General features: G+C 38.7%; 1 protein-coding gene and 1 long non-coding RNA gene across 3 annotated transcripts; one reads left to right on the top strand and one right to left on the bottom strand.

The window, feature by feature from the left end:
* The first annotated feature begins 4,764 nt into the window (after positions 1–4,764).
* On the top strand, positions 4,765–9,753 carry LOC148741374 (uncharacterized). The gene is made up of 3 exons (XR_015993629.1): positions 4,765–4,997; positions 9,245–9,354; positions 9,593–9,753. It is a non-coding gene; the product is annotated as an uncharacterized LOC148741374 (long non-coding RNA).
* Positions 8,654–17,161, bottom strand: LOC148741373 (uncharacterized). Of its 2 annotated transcripts, XM_088740069.1 has the most exons (6): positions 17,020–17,157; positions 14,013–14,311; positions 13,005–13,254; positions 11,767–12,106; positions 11,379–11,490; positions 9,783–9,946 (listed from the first exon to the last, which is right to left on the bottom strand). In XM_088740069.1, exons 2-6 carry the CDS (start codon positions 14,309–14,311, stop codon positions 9,931–9,933), a joined length of 1,017 nt encoding a protein of 338 aa, XP_088596195.1. In that variant the 5' UTR covers positions 17,020–17,157; the 3' UTR covers positions 9,783–9,930. The 2 variants fall into 2 exon arrangements, with proteins under 2 accessions (XP_088596199.1, XP_088596195.1); XM_088740073.1 differs by lacking the exons at positions 11,379–11,490; positions 11,767–12,106 and adding an exon at positions 8,654–8,918 and having other exon boundaries at positions 9,760–9,946; positions 17,020–17,161.
* Positions 17,162–18,489: the final 1,328 nt, after the last annotated feature.

Here is an 18,489-nt window from a genome sequence, read left to right as displayed (position 1 = left end):
AACTTAAGAAAAACAACTGTTACTATTTCATTTTCGTTGTTAATCCTCATTACAAGTCACGCAACTTCGATAACTCCATAACCAAACCAAATTTCTGTAGGAAGAGTGCGGGTTTATTATCTTTCTTCCCCACCAGTGACGTAAGAGCGAGCTAAAATGACCGTTGAAATCGATTTTCTGAGCCACCGTACTACGAGGCCAAAAAACCACTTTAAGCTGCAATTTTAAAATGGTTCACCGTTAGGCTTCAATTCCTTTTTAATGCTCTTCACTGATCGCTATCATCTCCGAGAGACATTTTTTTCAGGGATCGAAGTGATCCGGAAGGCAGGTGTTATCGAAAAAAAGAGGCAAAACAGAAAAAAAGAAAAACAAAAAAACAAAAAAAAAAACCAGCTATAAAAACCATGAAAATAACTCATTGACTGACGAAACTCATTTAAAACCAGTCATGAAAAACAAGTGAACTAGATCATCGTTTTAATGCAGAGGGATACAGCTAATTCAACGTAATAGTCAGTGCTTGAGTCTGCTGTGAGAGAATCTGAAACGGAACTTCAAGGATCATTTTTGCTGAAGTAAGGAATTAAGAAAATATGACCGGGATCGGGATTAGCCGGTAGAAACCGTCGAGATTTCGGGATTGAAGGAAAATTCCGGTCGGGATGGCGGGATTGAAGAACCCTATTGGGTATCCTCATGGTAATGTTTTTTAGAAAATTTATTGGCATTTCGTGCTTTGTTGTATGCGGGGGAATCCCCTCGATATGCTACTGGAGCATTAGACGACCTTTCTCATTAAATACGATCTGCTCAGGATCCCAGCAGATCAAAGAAGAAATGAATGTATCTCTTTGATTACCACAAACTGATGATTTTAGGGCGCAAATTCCACACACTTTGTTCGGAGGTGAATAGTGAAGTATTTTTCGCGGAAGTGCTCTCCGCACACGCTGGTTCAACAAAAGAGGACTGTCTTTTTAGGGACCGACCTGATTTAACTCTTTAGGGGCGGGGTGGGTGATTTTGAAAAAAAATACCCTGCAAGCGCTTGTTGGAAGAAAAAAATTGCATGCAGCCCAAATGTAACAGAAAAAAAGAGCATTCAGAACGGAAAAAGTTAAAAGTTCGGCCCCTTAGTTGGCTTTTATTCTTCAGCTCTACTATCTGACTAACTTCGGATTACAAGTGCCACTTTTATTGGCTACAGATATCCACACCCAGATACGTAGGTCCGGTGGGGTCGGATAGGGCTTAGTTGTTTATCAGCTCGTTTCGCTTTCGCAAAAAGTAGTTTTCTACAAGGTTTTGAATTGAAGGTTAAAACCGTGAGCCCCAAAAACAACTTCAAAAACCACTTTCTAGCACAGAATTTTATCATATCCTGTGCGAAAATACTTGCGGATGTTTTGTTGTTCACACCCAAACTAATAACGTGACATGTACTGACAAGGTCTAGTATAAAATAAGTTCCTCTGATGTATCAAGTTGTTTATTTTGTAGTTTATTTTGTAGTTTAATTGACTCAATTAATTGCATAGTGATGCGCATAGTTGTTCGTAATTTTGTCGATACTTATTACAGTAAAAGTAAAATTAGAGTCCAGAGTCCAGGGTCCAGAGTCCAGAGTCCTGAGTCCAGAGTACAGAGTACAGTGTCCAGAGTCCAGAGTACAGAGTCCAGAGTCCAGAGTCCAGTCCAGGTGTTATCCCATGCCCAGTTAATACGCCGCTTATCATGCGAAATAGAACAAAACAAGCAAAATCCTAATAATGGGTGTAAACGTTCTATAACAGTATTTTCAGAGTTTGAGTAGCCAATGAGAGAGCGCCTTCAACGCTTTCCACTGTTTCATTAGGCCCTGTTCGCACTTCATCGAAAAATTTGGTTTAGTATTTGCAAAAAATTTGAAAATTTTGTAACAACGAATTTTCTGTTTTTGTAATAGCGTTCGCACTTGAGACGTGCGAATTATTTGGGTAACCACAAATGTCAATCAATCGAAAAAGATACCGAGATTTCGTGACAGTACGATTTCTTTTACGTCGTTTCTGGTCAAGGAAAATGCCCCCGCGAAATGTTTTAATCGTCCTTCTTTGCTGTTTGCTTGCCACGCAAAACCTGATTGTGGCTAGTCAACAATTACTTTTGGTTTTCTTGGGAAGGATTCGGCTTTTACGAATCATGGAGACCTTAACTCAGTTGCTTGACCGGATAAATTCATGAGAAAATTCCAATCAGGAGGAGAATCGAGAAGGTGTAACTGAACAGTTGAGGCAATATTGGCAAAGTGAGAATTGAACAAGTTGGCAATATCAATGCTCTTGATGTAAGTTATACCACTGTCAATGGCAGTTTAAAGATGACGGCTCCGTCCATTGCTCCTTCTCTCACTGCCATTTTCAATCTCCGCATTTTGCTGAACACATTTCCAGATATCTGGAAAATCGCCAAAGTTTCTCCTCTTTTTAAAAACGGTTAACTCGTTGATTGTTCAAACTATCGTCCGATCTCAATTCTTCCCATTCTTTCTAAAATTCTTGACCGCCATGTTCACACTTCTCCTTAGGAATTTCTCTTTTCGCATGATCTGCTCTCTGATTCTCAGTTTGGTTTCAGGAAGTCACGCTCATGCGAATTGGCTCTTACCAACTTAATTGATCACATCCTCACTAATATGGACCACCGTCTTTTGAGTGGCCTCTTACTTGTTGACCTAAAAAAGGCCTTCGACCTAGTTGATCATTCTGTGCTTCTTTTTAAACTCAACTCCAATGGTTGTTCTCCATCCTCTGTTGAGTGGTTCACCTCGTACCTGTCAAATCGCTCACAACGTACAACCTTCAAGGGAGTCCTATCTGAGTCTTGTCCTATGTCTCTTGGTGTCCCGCAAGGTAGCATATTGGGTCCTTTGTTCTTTTTGCTCTTCATAAGTGATCTACCTCTCTATGTGTCTTCGGATGTTGAACTTACCATGGTCGCTGATGATACCTCTGCTCTAGGGAAATGTCCTTCTTTCCTTTGCTTAAATAACTGTCTTACCTCCGTTACTACTCAAATTTTTGCTTGGGTTGTCTTTAATAGGTTGGTACTTAATTTTATCAAAACTAAGGCTCTTCTCTTGACTACATTTCAGAAATATGCCCATTTATCTGAACCTCTTTTTGATATTGTTGTTAATGGTAACCTTATTGAGCAAGTCTCGCATGCTAAATTGCTTGGCATAACAATTGATTCCTTTCTTTCCTGGGAAAGCCACATCAGCAATATGTGCTCTCTCATTAGGAGCAGACTTTCGCTTCTGAAACGTATCAAACTATTTCTTACTCATACCTGCTCTTTGAATTACTATAACTCTTGTGTCCACTCTTCTTTGTTGTACTGTTCCGCTGTTTGGGGTACTTGCTCTAAAACTCTTCTTCTCCGTCTTCTTCGTCTTCAAAAACAATCAGCTTGCCTTATCCTTGACGCCGACTTGCATCAGTCCTCAGTCAGTCTCTTTGCCAAACTCAAATGGCTCCCCATTTTTCTCTTAGTTAACCTTAGAAAGTTTGTCCTCCTCTTTAATATTCTTAATAATCCTGAAGGCCCAAGCTGTCTCAAACAATCTTTCCATTTCTTGTCTTCTAGACGAATAACTGGTGCTATTACTAGAGCTTGTAACCTTGACCTTCAACTTCCTTATACCCGCTCAAACTGCGGTAAACCCACTTTCGCTTTCAGTGCAGCCTCGCTCTTCAGTCGTCTTCACTCCGACCTTAAAATACTTCTACTCTTCCCAAACCCCTGTACCTCTTTTTCGACTAATCTGTCTGCCTTCAAAGGTAAAGTTCTCTCTCATTTTCTAACCTTTACCTCTAGTGCTTCTCACCTAGAAACGTTGCTTTGTCCCAATTGTCGCTACAAACTTCGTTGCAGTTGTACATCATAGTCTTTTGTTTTTAGTTTTTTCCAATAGTTAATCTTAATCAACAATGCTCCATGATACTCTGTAAGTTTTTTTTCTATTTTCACTCATATGTATATACATGTTCATTTATTATTTATACTTTGTCATTATGTATTTTTTCATATTTTATGTCAATGTTTCAGTAGTGTGAGGGTCTCATGTTGGATAACTCCTTGGGTTAATGAGCGTCCCTCCTTAAATAAAGTTTATTGTCGTTGTTGTTGTTGCTCAACAAGTGTCGACGCTGCCGTCGACCTGTAGAATCATGGTTTGAAATCGTAACTTCCCTGAAGCCTTCTTCCGTTGACATTTGAGAATGGGGAGAGAGTCATTCGACAACTTACTGACGCAACGTTCGATTACGAAATTTGATGACCAGTTGAAGGGTATCTGTCAAGGGACAATAGATTTTCTCGCCCGACAAAAATTGTAGGCCTTTTGTAGACAAAAATTGTACAACCAAGTTGACGGCATCTTTGAAGTTTGGTGGCTCTTGCAAAAATTTTGGTGGGTCAAAAAACTCGTTCGCACTGAAAATAGTTTCGCGTTGACAGATTTTGTTGCAAAACAAACAAAATTTCGCGTAGTGCGAACAGGCCCTTATATATTTATATTATTTAGATTATCTTTTGAAAAAAAATTGACCATTTTTAGCTCATTTATTCGAGAACACAGTGTATTGTGGTGAAGCAGATGTTGACGGAAGTTGTAGACCGCAGACGGAGGTTGTATTCCGTAGACGGAAGTGAACCGAACCGGAAGTGATTTGAACTGTCCCTAACCACCCCTCCCCGCTTCGCCGTGCAGATAAACTTCTGTGTTGCTATTAGCAAGTGCAAAGAATGAAATAACGTTTGTATGGTGCAATAAATGAAATAACATCAAGTCATAATTCCGCAGCTTCTTAAAATCGTCAAATGGATTGAGAAGCCAAAGATTTCGCAACTAGGAGGACCTCGATCGGGTTTTTTGCACACGCCACCACGTTCACCAGACAGACCAAGGAAGCCATATTGGAAAGTGGCTGAGCTTTCTTCAGTTCGTGTTGGTAAGTACGTGAATCATCGATTTATTGTTGTGCGTTTTCTTTGGAGCCCTTCAACACACAACGCACACATCAAGTGGCCAAGATCGTCACATTTTTTGGCTCCTGTTTCGATGAAGACTCGAGGCTCGCTCGTACAGAACGATACAAACCTGTTCTACAATCTGCTTTACAATTTTCTTTACAATGTGCTTTATTAAAACAAACCACGTAACAATCTTTTCGAGATTTCAATGTAACGTAAGGCGAAGAAGGAGTAGAGCGGTGTCAAGAATTCAAACAACCGAAATAAACTTGTTCTCAAAAGGAGCGGAAAATATCCTTTTAAGGTGGCTCGTTCCAGTTTCCTCGCGCGAGGAACAGGTCACTCTTGCGTGACGCGCGCGAGAGAAACGTGCGAAAGAAGCGCGAGATCAAAAGATGAAAATTCAAAACTAAGATGGCGGCACGTGGAATTTTTTCTATTTTTGAGAGAAGTTTACCTAAGAGCTTGTATCTGATGTGTTGAGCGGCCACTATGAATGCAGGAGATAGAAACTAAGATAACGAAGACGATTTTCGGAGAAGTAAAGGTTGCTTCACTTCACATTTAAAAGAAATATTCAACCGATATGAAATCTTGCGACAGCGAAAAAAGAAGAACTCAAATGAAGGATAATCTACCTGAAGTGGAAGAAGACTTTGAAACTTAAAGGAAAATAATATGATATAGCCAGTCATGTGTAGGATTTTTAAGATGAGCTCGGGAGGCTGTTTTTGACGACTGTTTAATGATTTTCTTAGCAGTAAACGTCTGTAAACATCAGATCGTAGGTGCTCGCGCGAGTACACGCAATTGTCAGCGGTAGCTAAAACAGATCATGAGCAAATGTCGACCTTATAGAATCCAAATTTTTAAACGCGCGTGGAAATTGCTAAACTCACGAAAGCTATTGGATGAAAACAAGTCCGGTGACCCCTTCTTTTTATTGTTCCAATATGATAATAACGTCGAAAGGAATCATCAGAAAAAAAACTAGAAAATTCTACGGAAGGAAATTTGTGATGTGAAAAAAGTCCTTTTTGTAGATTTTCTGAAACTCCGCTCCGTAGAATTTTTTAAAAATCTTTGTGCATTTTCTTTTTCAAGTGCCAAAAGCAATCACTGAAAAAAATCAGGGGGTCACCGGGTTAGTTTTCGAATTATTTAAGCCACAAGCTAAAAAATGCGACTTAATAAGCCTATGAAAGCGTTGCCATGGAAACTGCTAGTGACGAAATGACACTTATTTTTGGATAACCAATGATTTTGTAATTCAACCCCGTAAAAGTGTTCAACTGGCCTTGCTCAGTCTTTCTGTTGCATTCTTTCAAAGTTACAAACCATCAAAAATATGAAAACCGGTACGAGCCACCTTAAAGTGCAAAATCGTATACGTAAAGTTGTACTACGTTCATCAAAGCTTCATGAAGCAAAGCTTCATGCATACTGAAACAGGAAAAGCAGTGCGAACTATCGGTTAAATAATGAACTCTTTGCAATTTCTGATCATAATGTCAAGTCTTAAAGCTCTAAGTGTGGATCGGCGATGGATTCTTTGACGGAACTCAAAATTGTCACGCAGTCGCGTTCATGTAACATAAGTCTTTCTTTCACGTTTATAGCTTACTAAATTCACAATTGTCCCGTGAGAGCCCGAGCCGAAGAATGTGAAGTTAAGTTTTTCTTTTTCCCTTGCCTTTTTTGCCAATTGCTCACTTTTTCTCTGGATTTTGTTTAATCCATCGTAAATTAGATTTTCCCGTTTCGCGAAATAATTTTCTCGCGAATTGCAAAGGAGTTCTCTGTCACGAGACTTGCCAAGAGGTTCCTTACATAGACACGCGCTTGAGTTGCGAAAACTATGAATTTCATTGGAGACTGAAGGCTCCAGGTTTGTTTTTACGCGAGTTACCTCTACTTCAACGGTTAATAGGGTATGTAGAATATTTTGATTTTGATGAAAATTGGCGTGAATGTTCGTCAGATTTTAACGCACTAAAGAGTGTGAGGCTTTTTCGAAATTCGAAGTATTTATCTCATGACGTCCCTAAGCGTGACAACAACCGAAATATTTTATATTGTCCAACTTTAACATAGAATTTCTCAGGAACAAGGAAGCGTGCGTAGGATTTTCCACAAGGCACTCTATTTTGTTGAGAGTAACCTTAAGCGGTCACCCACAGGGAATGGCGACAGTTCTAAAAAAAGAAAGATATGCGTGACATGCATTTACGAGATTGCATCACAGTTTGAATTTGGTGACATAACGCCGCGTGAATGAAAGATTTATGTGACGTTACGCGATTGTGTGACAGTTTTGACGTCTGTCGTCTATCGTCTCCCGTCTCGCGTCTCGCGTCAATAATCTATGGTATATCGTCTATTGTCTATTGTCTCGTTTTTAGGACATGCCATGGTGAACTGCTTGTTCAAAAAGATGAGATGAAACAATAGAGTACTTCTTTATTAGTTTCAACATACACAAATTACTCGAGTAAACATATTTGCACCGGAGACTACCGCGGTTTGCAACTACAGTCCGACCTCTATTAAGCGGCCACCTATTAAGCTGCCACCCTCCATTGTGCGGCCACTTCCTAAAGTCCCGCCTTATTTGTCAGTTAACTGCTGTATTTGATACCTCTTTTCAATGGCCACCTCTAATAAGCGGACGTGGCCACCTTTTTGCCGTCGCAAGTGTACTATTTGCATGGTTTTTTACCTCCATTAAGCGGCCAGCAAATTATCTTTCCAAGCGAAATGGGGACAGATGATATAAGGCGATAACTGATAACAACAAGAAAACAAGAACTGCAATTTAACCTCCACCATAACAAGTCACAAGCCACATGCACGTGCAAACTTTTCACATCCGGCTCTATACAAACATAACAACAGCTAACAATAGATAGAGCTGAACCAATGTTTTGTTACAACCAAAATCTGTACAGGAAAACTTTATCACTACTGTACTGGAAATCTACAAAAATCCATGCTTCTCAAGTTTTGATTTTAACCATTGAATTGAAAACTCGTCCCCTGTGAAGCAGTACTCGCATGGAATTTCTAAACCATAGCCGGCCCCTGTGTTTACTTGTTTGCCCTTCGCAACAGCTCTTTCTTTCTTTGTTGGCCTCTTGAGAAAGTTTGTAAGCTATAGGGCCAGAGGCCCTACGTGCCCTCTGTTTTAGAGCTAGAACTATGCATGGGCTGGAAATGTACTTGATGTTTTGTTACAAAGAATTTTGGATTTATCTTCATATATGTTTACTTTTTAAAAGCATTTTGCTATATAGAGTCAATAAAATCATGTTTTATGCCATTCCTATCCAATTTAAATTGTACCTCTATTAAGCGGCCAACCCCTATCAAGCGTCCACTTTTCAAAGTCCCGAGGGTGGCCGCTTAATAGAGGTTAGACTGTAAAAAAATGTCAATTCTCTTGCACTAGGGAATTTAATCTCATTTTTCATAACCAGCTTATAACAATTGGACAAGAGAACATTAGGTAGCTATCTTGATTTTAGCGACTCGGAGAACAATTTTTGCAAATCGCATTATTGTTTTTAGCTCCAAGTCATAATAAGCCCCATCTCACTCTTGGGTTGATCGAGATCTATAACGTCGTACTACAGACTTTGTTTGGAACAAAATTTATTTCCTCTGGTAAATATTTTGAGTTTATCAACGATAGCAAGTAGTGTAAGGAGTATTTCCCTAAAATTAGACCGAATAACCACGGTTATGTTAAAGAGGATGATTGCAAGAGTTTACTTGGAGTTCTTTTTTTTTCCTTTTTTTTTTTTTTTTTTTTTACACGCTGTCATGTCAAAAAACAGTTTATTTCTTCGTATTCGACTTGTGCTGTTCTTCAATTTCTTTCCACTGTTCGTTAGGTAGATCTGTTGAAAAAGTTTAGTGAAATTATTAGTCAATGTTGATCAGAGTCAGATTATTTCCATGGTATTTTATTTAGCAAAGTAATGTATATTTTCAACTGGAATCGGAAAGACAAAAACAAACAAATAATTAAATTTTTGAAAGAAAAAATTTGCGGTTGCTTAAAGAGGATTAATTACTTTTTCAGGCAAGGGGAACAATGGGATTTCGCATTTTCCGGGAACAAAAATGATTACAATCGACTGCAATGAAAAAAAAAACGGTTAAGAGGCAATCTGTTCAAGGAAACTTTTCCAGTAGTTAAAAGAAGAATTAACTACTTTTTCAGGCTGGGCGAACCATGTGATGGCAGAGGATATTTTGAACTGGCCTCCTTTTCCTATGGCCGCATAAAGCATATAATGTTGCATCTCTAAGATTCATGAGTCATTAAACAAGGTAAGGAAAGTTTATTTGCAGTGTGACTTTTAGGGAAATTTCCGTCTCCGGCGGCTCGATCATATTTGGTCCAATATGACCTATTCTCAAGCAACCAGTGACTTTATCTAGGACTGGAAATCACATTATTAACTCTCTTGGCTATAATCTGCTGCTTTTTTCTTTAATTTCATTTAGTTCAACAAATGTGTGGTCAAAATTTTTAATATAATATTTCATTTTCTTATCTTTCTGTTAGGTATTCTGGTTACATTATAAGGAGAAATGACTGATTAGCCAGTCATGGGGGCGAAATTTTGAAATACATAAAAACGGTTGAAGAGAGAGCCGTTAAAAACTTAGACAATAATATATATGAGGTTTATTAGCAGGTACAAGCCTAGAAAAGTAGGGATGCGTTTTTACCGTGCAGAACTTTAAAGATAATCCCATATCCATGGACTTGTTTCTTTTCGAGAACTGTCAGGTCCAGTATGGTTGATCCCTCACTATATGGTAGGGAGACAACACCTGAGAGGAAAACAGAGTCATCTGAGGTGATTGGCTCCTTGATCTGGATTATTTTCTCCTCTGTTGTCAATGCTGTTTCAAACTGTCAAAAGAGACAAAATGTAGACGTTAGAAAAGACTGATTTATAATTAAGAGGAAATACACTATAGATGCGTATCTATTGCTATTTGCTGATTTCCTTTTAAGTCTATTCAACATAGTACAACTCAGCTACAGCGAAAATGAACCACGAGTGGGGGTGTATATGGTGTTAATAAACTTGACATAACAAGATCTTCAACTTTATTAAATTAATAATTTGGATATATCAACAAAGTTGAAATGGTAAATTGGCCACCGTAACGATTACAAAAGCTGACGTTTCGAGCGTTAGCTCTTCGTCGGAGCGAATAGAGGAATTGTGGGTTGTGAGTGCTTTTAAAGCAGAAAATGGAGCTACGTTATTGGTTGGAACATGGCAACGAGAAAAACACGAATAAATTAGTGAAACGGAAAAGCGTTCGTTGATCCCTGTGGGATTTAGACTGCCGGTTTGAAAGATGAGCTTTTGTTCAAGAGTTTTACGGCTCTCCGTGCTACCTAAGTGTAAGGAAAGACCGCAGATTGCCATATGTTGCTTAGAATGATTAGGTAAATTAAAATGTCTAGCGACTAGTTTCGATGTGTCCTTGTCATTCCTTTCCACGTCTCGAAGGTGTTCTCGCAATCGGTCACCTATTCTTCTGCCTGTTTTGCCGATGTATATCTTTTTGCAATAAGTGCAAGTTATGCAATAGATTACATTGGTGGAGGTGCACGTGAAGTGATCGGTGATCCGAATGGATCGTTTAGATCCCGATATTTTATCAGTGTTGTGAATGAAAGGACATGTTTTGCATCGTGCACGAGCGCATTTAAAAGTGCCTGGTTGGTCATTAGTCTGGAAAGAACTTCTGACCAAAAAATTGCCTATGTTTTTGTCGCGTTTGAATGAAATGAGCGGAGGCTGCGAAAAGATAGTGCTTGTCTCTGGATCGTTTTGAAGTAATTGAAAGTTTTTAAGAATGATGGATTTAACTGAGTGGTTGTGAAGGTGAAATGTGAGAGTGAATGGAATGCGGTCGGAATCTTCCTTATGCGACGTTTGTAGTGCTGAATGTCGATCAATAAGTTGGGCGTGGTGGTAACCCGTTTGAACGACAGAAACAGGGTAACCACGTTTATCGAAAAACTGGCACATTGACTCTGATTTGTGGTGGAAATAAGAGTTATCACAACATAAACGACGAAGTCTTAGAAACTGAGAAAAAGGAACGGAATTCGACCAGGACCTCAGAAGCACCGAAGCATTATTAAATTAGAAGCATTATTAAATCAGAAGCATTATTAAATTAATGCAACCAAGGGGAAATAGAGAGAAACAGATGAAACCACACTAGGATTCAAGCAAACATAAAAAAAATTATTTCAATGAACAGGATGGACAAGACTAACCAACTAACACGTATGTTTTATTTCGACATGCATATCTTACCCAGGAGAGATACTTTTCGACGAGTGCCTTACGCTGTTTCTACTCTTGCAGGGTAAAAGGACATCCTGGAGTATTTTGTCCAAATTCTGGAAGTCTTCTTTTGTGAAATAATCTGCGTAGAGGGAATAAAATTTTAAAAAAAATGATAATAGTAAGAGCGTCGCTTTTACCGCATAGAATTCTGGAGGAAAATATTTTTATCAAAGGGAAAAAAAGAGGGAAAGGAAAAGAGTTTTATGGATCTGAAGCTGGTTACTTTTTAATTCAGACACAAGAGCTGCATTATTGGAGATATTGACTTAAAGAACGAGAAGCATGAGGTTAGAATTCTGAATAAGTCCCTTTTTTCAACTTGTTTTAAAAGTCTTGAAGAAACTGTGGTTCTAACCAATCAAATCAGCCTCGTCCGTTTGCCCATAGAGATTCACGAATGAATGGTCACCCTTATCTTCCTCTTCATCAGAGTCCACCTGATTGTAATCTTCTTTTAACTCGTCCTTGACTACAATTTTTTTGATAAATTCTCCTTCGCGGATCTCCAGTCGATTAGTTTCTTTGTCTAATTCGACGTGACAGCACTTGAAGAGAAAAGGTGCTTCTGAGGTCCTGGTCGCCAGCTCTGGAGGACGATAGGTCTCGTCTAATTGCGTTAGTTGATTTTGAGGCAAAAAAAACTTTATAAGTGGACACAGATGTTCAATTTCAGCCAGTTCAACTTGACGTTCAGTCTAATATAAAGCGAGTAGAATCACAATTACCATAAGTTATCGATGTTAATTGAAAAATCTGTAACCAACAAAGAGGCACCATACTAGTCAACTTACAGCCTGAGAATATATAAACAAATACCTGATGAGATGAAGTTAAAGAGTAAATGAATGGATGAAACAAGAGAAATAAATTCATGATTTGATAAATATATCCACGTAATCCAGGTTGACTATGAGTTTGAGAGATTTCGCTCAACAGTTCACTAGCGTCCCAGGTTGATTCGATGACGTTTTGCTCACTTGTTACAAGACAAATATTGATTCTATTGGCAGAACTTAATCGACTTCTAATCGACTGAAAGAAGTGAAAAAGTTAGATCGTCTCACTACAAAACGAAATCAGTTCCATACAAGTTGATTCAAGACAAATTGAAATCGATTCTAAAGATTTGAGAAAGATACTCAATTATGGCAAATGATGCCTAACTCTACTGAAAGGTGTTTATTAACGATGAATTCTGCTTTATGACAATCAATAGATGCCTTTACACGTATGTTTAAGGTGCAGCAATTCATTTGTCGGTACTTTAAGGAAAACAAAACTTAAAAAAGACGAACGACTACAATTCGGAACGTGGAGACCCTCGTAACGAACATATTCTGTAAAAAAACTAGATCTACACCTGCATGCGAAGCCTGGTCCTGAAATTAATGTTCACAATGGTGGAAGGCGATCGCTGTCTCCACTGGATCATCCCTGTGATTTGTTTACTTCAGCAATGAATGAGCCTTTTTAGGGTCTAATCTTGCACTTTAATCAATTGAAAGTGTGTTTATTTGGCATATGCTTCTACAGAACCCGTCATAAGTCTTGATAGGATGAAATTTCAAATACGACATGCGTTTAAGTTAATACCTTCACCAATCTTCTCCCTTTCAGTTCAAATTTCTCGCTGTAAATCACGGAGGTTATGAGAAGCAATACATGTTTGTCAAAATTCTTCATCTTGCTAGGGTCGAGGTTAGTCTCTCCCAGTATTTTGCGGAGGTCTACATCTTCAATATAGCGCTGGCGAAGTTTTCCAAGTTTCAGATCTCCCTGTCCATCGCCTAACTCAATGGTTCCCTCCAAGCATCCCTCGACACCTTCATGGAACTCTTCAGCTCTGGATAAAGAGAAAACAAAAAGAATGCAAAAACAGGATTTAGACTCATTTTGAAGACAGGAGCACCAACTGCTGAAGGAAACGGAGACGGTTTTGAGAGTTTTTTCTTATTTTCATTAGATACATTGTAGTTCTTTTTTTCTTTTTCACTTTAAGTCGACTTTAATCAGGCATTAATACATGCAGCCCAAATAATGTTTTTCTTTCATATTACACTGTTAAAGGAATTGATGATAGAAATGACCGTTCAGTTCATTAAAGTGCCCCTAACCCCTCATTTTCTAAATTTATTTTCCAAAAGAATTCTTAATTTAGTGAAGATTGAAAAAGCGAATAGACTTATCCATTACATCCTCGCGGATCTATGAAGGTTTACAGTTACGGTGCATCTGGGACCTAGTGTGCATATGACGTCGGCGGGGGAATCCAATTTCTCAGCATTCGAGACGATCGTGCGATCAGCTACGTTTCATCTGACATTTCTGAACCTAAAGCTGCTTATCTTGAACCTCAGACACCGATTTCATTTCAAATCATCCAAAAAATGGCAGGAGACCACATGGATTCCAATTAATCGATCGAGTTTGAGGACTCTGGTGTCTGTTCTTTCCCAGAGTATTACGTTTAAGTTGAAGTTGGCGATTTGGAAGTTACGACGCCGATTTTTCATCAGTGTGATCAGAAACAGAAGAACTTTCCATACGGCTAAGAAGAGAATTAAGAGATAGGTGCACTTTAATTTGAACCGAGATTCATACCTGGCCGCCATGACAACCTTGTCCTTGTCGATTTCTTGTTTCAATACAAATACCTCTTCTTTTACCTTAGATTCGAAAGATTCGCCAAAGGCGTTCATTTCTTCTGCACGTTTGACATATTTTCCTAGTTCTGCAAGGATTACCATTTCAAGTTTTGCATAGGGTCGCTTCCATACTGACCGATGTTTTTTTACAGCTAGTGTCCCAGGCTGTATTTTCGCCGTTTCGCCGTGAAGCACTGGAAACGTTTTTTCGCTAAAAGTTTGCTTAGAAAACTTACGTAGAGCGTCTGCTATCATCTGGAAAAAAAATTGGCAACAATTTCACAAAGTGTTAGCCTTCTTTACACAAAGCAGCATTTCATTATACAGATGATTATGGACTGAAAGAATTTTCTATAGGTCTGGAAGCAATCCCTATGGGCGAAGTCGTTTGCATTAGGTAGCAGACTAAACTACAGCAAACAGCTCTGAACAACTTTAACGGTGTGACAAAATAAATACAACACAACAAAGCAGCGTTTTTTCAATCAGTGAGGAAAACTCTCTCTGAAAAAAATGGGATTTAAGACTCTTTCGCCTCAAGAACTCTGCTATTTCCAAGCAGAAGCAACCAGCTAACTTTTATTTCCATTTCTCGAGAGCGATCGAAGGCAAAAAATACCTTCAAGAATAAACGTGTTGACGGGCGCTTCCACGCTCGACAGAGCACTTTCTAACATCTGAATGTTTCGATTGAGAGGATGGAAATGAAATAAATAAAGCTATGTTTTGTTAGAAGAATCGGTGTTCAAGCAGACTTTAAAAAACGTGAATAAACTATCACGAGATATTGGGTTCAATAACTGCAATTTGCGCCTTCACTGTAACCGAAACAAACACAAGACATTTGCAATAACTCACTTCTAGCCTTAAAGTGGCTCGTACCAGTTTCCTCGCGCGGGGAACAGGTCACTCTTGCGTGACGCGCGCGAGAGAAACGTGCGAAAGAAGCGCGAGATCAAAAGATGAAAATTCAAAACAAAGATGGCGGCGCGTGGAATTTTTTTTACTTTTGTGAGAAGTTTACATAAGAGCTTGTATTTGATGTGTTGAGCGGCTACTATGAATGCAGGAGATAGAAACTAAGATAAAGAAGACGATTTTTGGAGGAGTAAAGGTTGCTTCACTTCACGTTTAAAAGAAATATTTAACCGATATGAAATCTTGCGACGACGAAAAAAGAACTCAAGTGAAGGATAATCTACCTGAAGTGGAAGAAGACTTTGAAACTTAAAGGAAAATAATATGATATAGCCAGAGGTCGTGTGTAGGATTTTTAAGATGGGCCCGGGAGGCTATCTTTGACAGCTGTTTAATGATTTTCTTAATTAGCAGCAAACGTCTGTAAACACCAGATCGTAGGCGCGCGTGCGAGCACACGCAATTGTCAGCGGTAGCTATAGCAGATCATGAGCAAATGTCGATCTTATAGAATCCAGATTTTTAAATGCGCGAGAACGCGCGCGGAAATTGCTAAACTCCTGAAAGCTATCGCATGAAAACAAGTCCGGTGACCCCTTCTTTTATTGTTCCAATATGATAACAACGTCGAAAGGAATCATCAGAAAAAAAAATAGAACATTTTACGGAAGGAAATTTGCGATGTTTAAAAATTGCCTTTTTTCTAGATTTTCTGAAATTCCACTCCGTAGAATTTTTTAAAAATCTTTGTGCATTTTCCTTTTCAAGTGCCAAAACCAATCACTGAAAAAAATCATGGGGTCACCGGGTTAGTTTTCGAATTATTTAAGCTACAAGCTAAAAAATGCGTCTGAATAAGCCTATGAAAGCGTTGCCATGGAAACTGCTGGTGACGAAATGACATCTATTTTTGGATAACCAATGATTATATAATTCAACCCCGTGAAAGTGTTTAACTGGCCTTGGTCAGTCTTTCTGTTGAATTCTTTGAAAGTTACAAACCATCAAAAAGACGAAAACCGGTACGAGCTACCTTAATCTTCGAAAAAAGAGCTCGAGCATATCTAAAACGTGCTCCAAACTAGTGTGCTAATGCTTTCTGGATAATGTGAGACTTGATTATCCGTACTTTTAGTAATAAATATGCGAAAAGTATTTGCATAGGAAAGCATTTTTCTTCTTTCAATTTTGTTTCTTAGGATAATGCACAATGGCTTTTCATCGACGTAAAGACTTCCTTTGAAAACTGAAACATCCCTTCCCTTTTCAGTTGTTTTTCTCCGCATGTAATAATCACCCGGTGATTCGTCTAGAAATATTCTCAGAGCTTCATCATCTCAGCGTCGGTGTACAATTAATTATCATGTCAAGAATCTAATGGCCAACCAACTTAACTTTCCATCGAATGCAGGTGCGCAAACATCTAGAATCTTGGTAAGAGCATGAGTTTTTTGTGAAACGTTTGCAACAGTCTGCTTCTATTTTAGATATTCGTGCGTCATGACTTTTACCACCGCAAAACTAACTGCAGAATCCTGATATTGAACAATAAATAGGAGTAAAAACATAGGAACGATCACCGGTACAGCGCAAGGGTGATCCAAGCCATTTCTTAAGTTACAGAACTATGTTGTCAATTTGAATCTTTTTTAACCGTAGCTTAAAAAGTTAAGCTCAGAGTTGAGCCATACCCTTGGTCATCTGTCGATTCTTAGCAACACATCCTAAGAGCTATGATAAATCGCCGCACGGAGTAATCACAACAAGGGACCTTTCTTTAGGATACAGTGAAGGGCTGATAATCGGTGAGACTTCATCTCAAATTCCTATTAAATCGCAAATCAAAAGTGCTAATATGTGTGTATTTTAAGAACCGGGGTTATCTTTGACAATTTGGAGACTATTTTACTGAGTCTCCGCTTGTTTCTCAAATTTATAAGTTCATATTGTCAGGTCACTGCTTGTGTTCCCTTAGTTTCAACTGTAGACGTAGTTGGAGATGGATGGGTTAACAACAATAAAGTGTAAAACATAGCTTATCATACCTTAGAATCGAAGGTCACAGGAATTATGAAATTTCCCTGGCAGAGAACTAAAGTTAAGTTAGATCAGCTCAGTCCAATGCAGATTTTACCTTGCGAAACAGCCAACCGTAGATAAATGCAAACAGAATAAAAAAAAACTAGGGCAAATAACTCTCTTTCAGTTTCTATGAATTACATCTGTTTCTAGTTTGGGCCGATTACATAGTTAGAATCACGCTATTCACGGTGGAATAACGAAATAGTATTTTTGTTGACTAAGACGTCATTTTCACGCTGGATATGACATGTGCGCTTATCTTTATTAATACCCCATGACATTCCCGCCCGTCTGAAGTGAGTGCACCAAGGTTCGAAACAAAATCCTATGTTTCGGTATTTTACTCAGATGTTTTTATTACCTAAATAAATTTTTCTCAAGCATCTGGAAAATGCGCGAGCAGATTATTTCTTTTAAGATTTTTTCTTTTATGACTTTAGGGTTATTTCTGTCATTATTAAGATTCTTCCGTTCGAAATTAAGATAAATTTCATAGTGTATATTGGAGAATTATTATAAGGGAAAACCTTTTGTTTTGAAATTCTCGTCGCTTTAGAAGGAAAACAGATGTTGACAAAGTATATTTTTTTTCCGAGAGAGGTTGCTGCATTTTCCAGTTAAAAATCTACACCTGATAATTAGTTTTGCATTCAATGCTTCTTCAAAGGTGCACGCTTCGACGTCAAACAAATATTTCATTAAAATTCTCATCATGCGAAGGCGAGTTTTTCCTCCAGAAACACTCTTCATGTTGGAGCCACTATCACTGACTGAGAGCACGAAAATAAGATGCTGGTTCATAACTTTTAGCCTCCTTCCCCTTCCTCTCCACCTCCCCGCCTCCGGCTTGCGCAAACTTGCAACGTGTTCGTAACAGTTGAAAGGTTAAGCACACTCAAGCACTTACCCCACCCCACACACAGCCATACTTCCAAGTCTTGCTCAGTTGCTGCTTAAATTTCTTCTTCGTCCTCCACTAGCACAAGATCTCAACATCCCCCGTTACCCCCACTTTGTTTTCCTGATTGCACTGGCTAGGTAATGAAATTACAAAAGCCAATCTGTGAAGCATTTGGCGCTACCACCCACTGAAATCATGATAAGTGCATTCCCCTCCAGCTTTGATCCTTGCCACTCATCCGAATCTGTCATAGGAAAAGATTGGACTCCGAAAATGTCAATACTTCACGCATGTCTCTCCATCACAGTGAGATTTAAATCAATTCGAAAAGGAATAGCCAAATAGTCTACCAGTACTAAAACCTATGAGGGATATTTTCTTCATGGTTTCTCTCGTACTCATGGCAAATTGTGTGAGCTACTTTCATTATGGTTATTTCATATCACTATTTCGATTGGTTATTTAACCGAACCAGCTATTCAGAAATGCTACTTTAAACTGCATCTAGAGCCTTCTCAAGTTCTTTAGGCTT

The sequence above is a fragment of the Stylophora pistillata genome, chromosome 1 (genome assembly GCF_964205215.1).
Source record: "Stylophora pistillata chromosome 1, jaStyPist1.2, whole genome shotgun sequence".
NCBI classification, from domain to species: Eukaryota; Metazoa; Cnidaria; class Anthozoa; order Scleractinia; family Pocilloporidae; genus Stylophora; species Stylophora pistillata.
Note: the sequence above shows the minus strand (reverse complement) of the source record. Positions and strands in the feature narration are given on the sequence as shown.

What these genes read in the sequence shown, in the direction of transcription:
- LOC148741373 (XM_088740069.1), bottom strand. Translation starts at nt 14,311, where the DNA reads ATGATAGCAGACGCTCTACGTAAGTTTTCTAAGCAAACTTTTAGCGAA. An exon ending in AAGGTTGTCATGGCGGCCAG is followed by an intron (nt 13,255 to 14,012) that starts GTATGAATCTCG and finishes CTCTTTATCCAG; the next exon opens with AGCTGAAGAGTTCCATGAAG. An exon ending in AAGGGAGAAGATTGGTGAAG is followed by an intron (nt 12,107 to 13,004) that starts GTATTAACTTAA and finishes GCTTTATATTAG; the next exon opens with ACTGAACGTCAAGTTGAACT.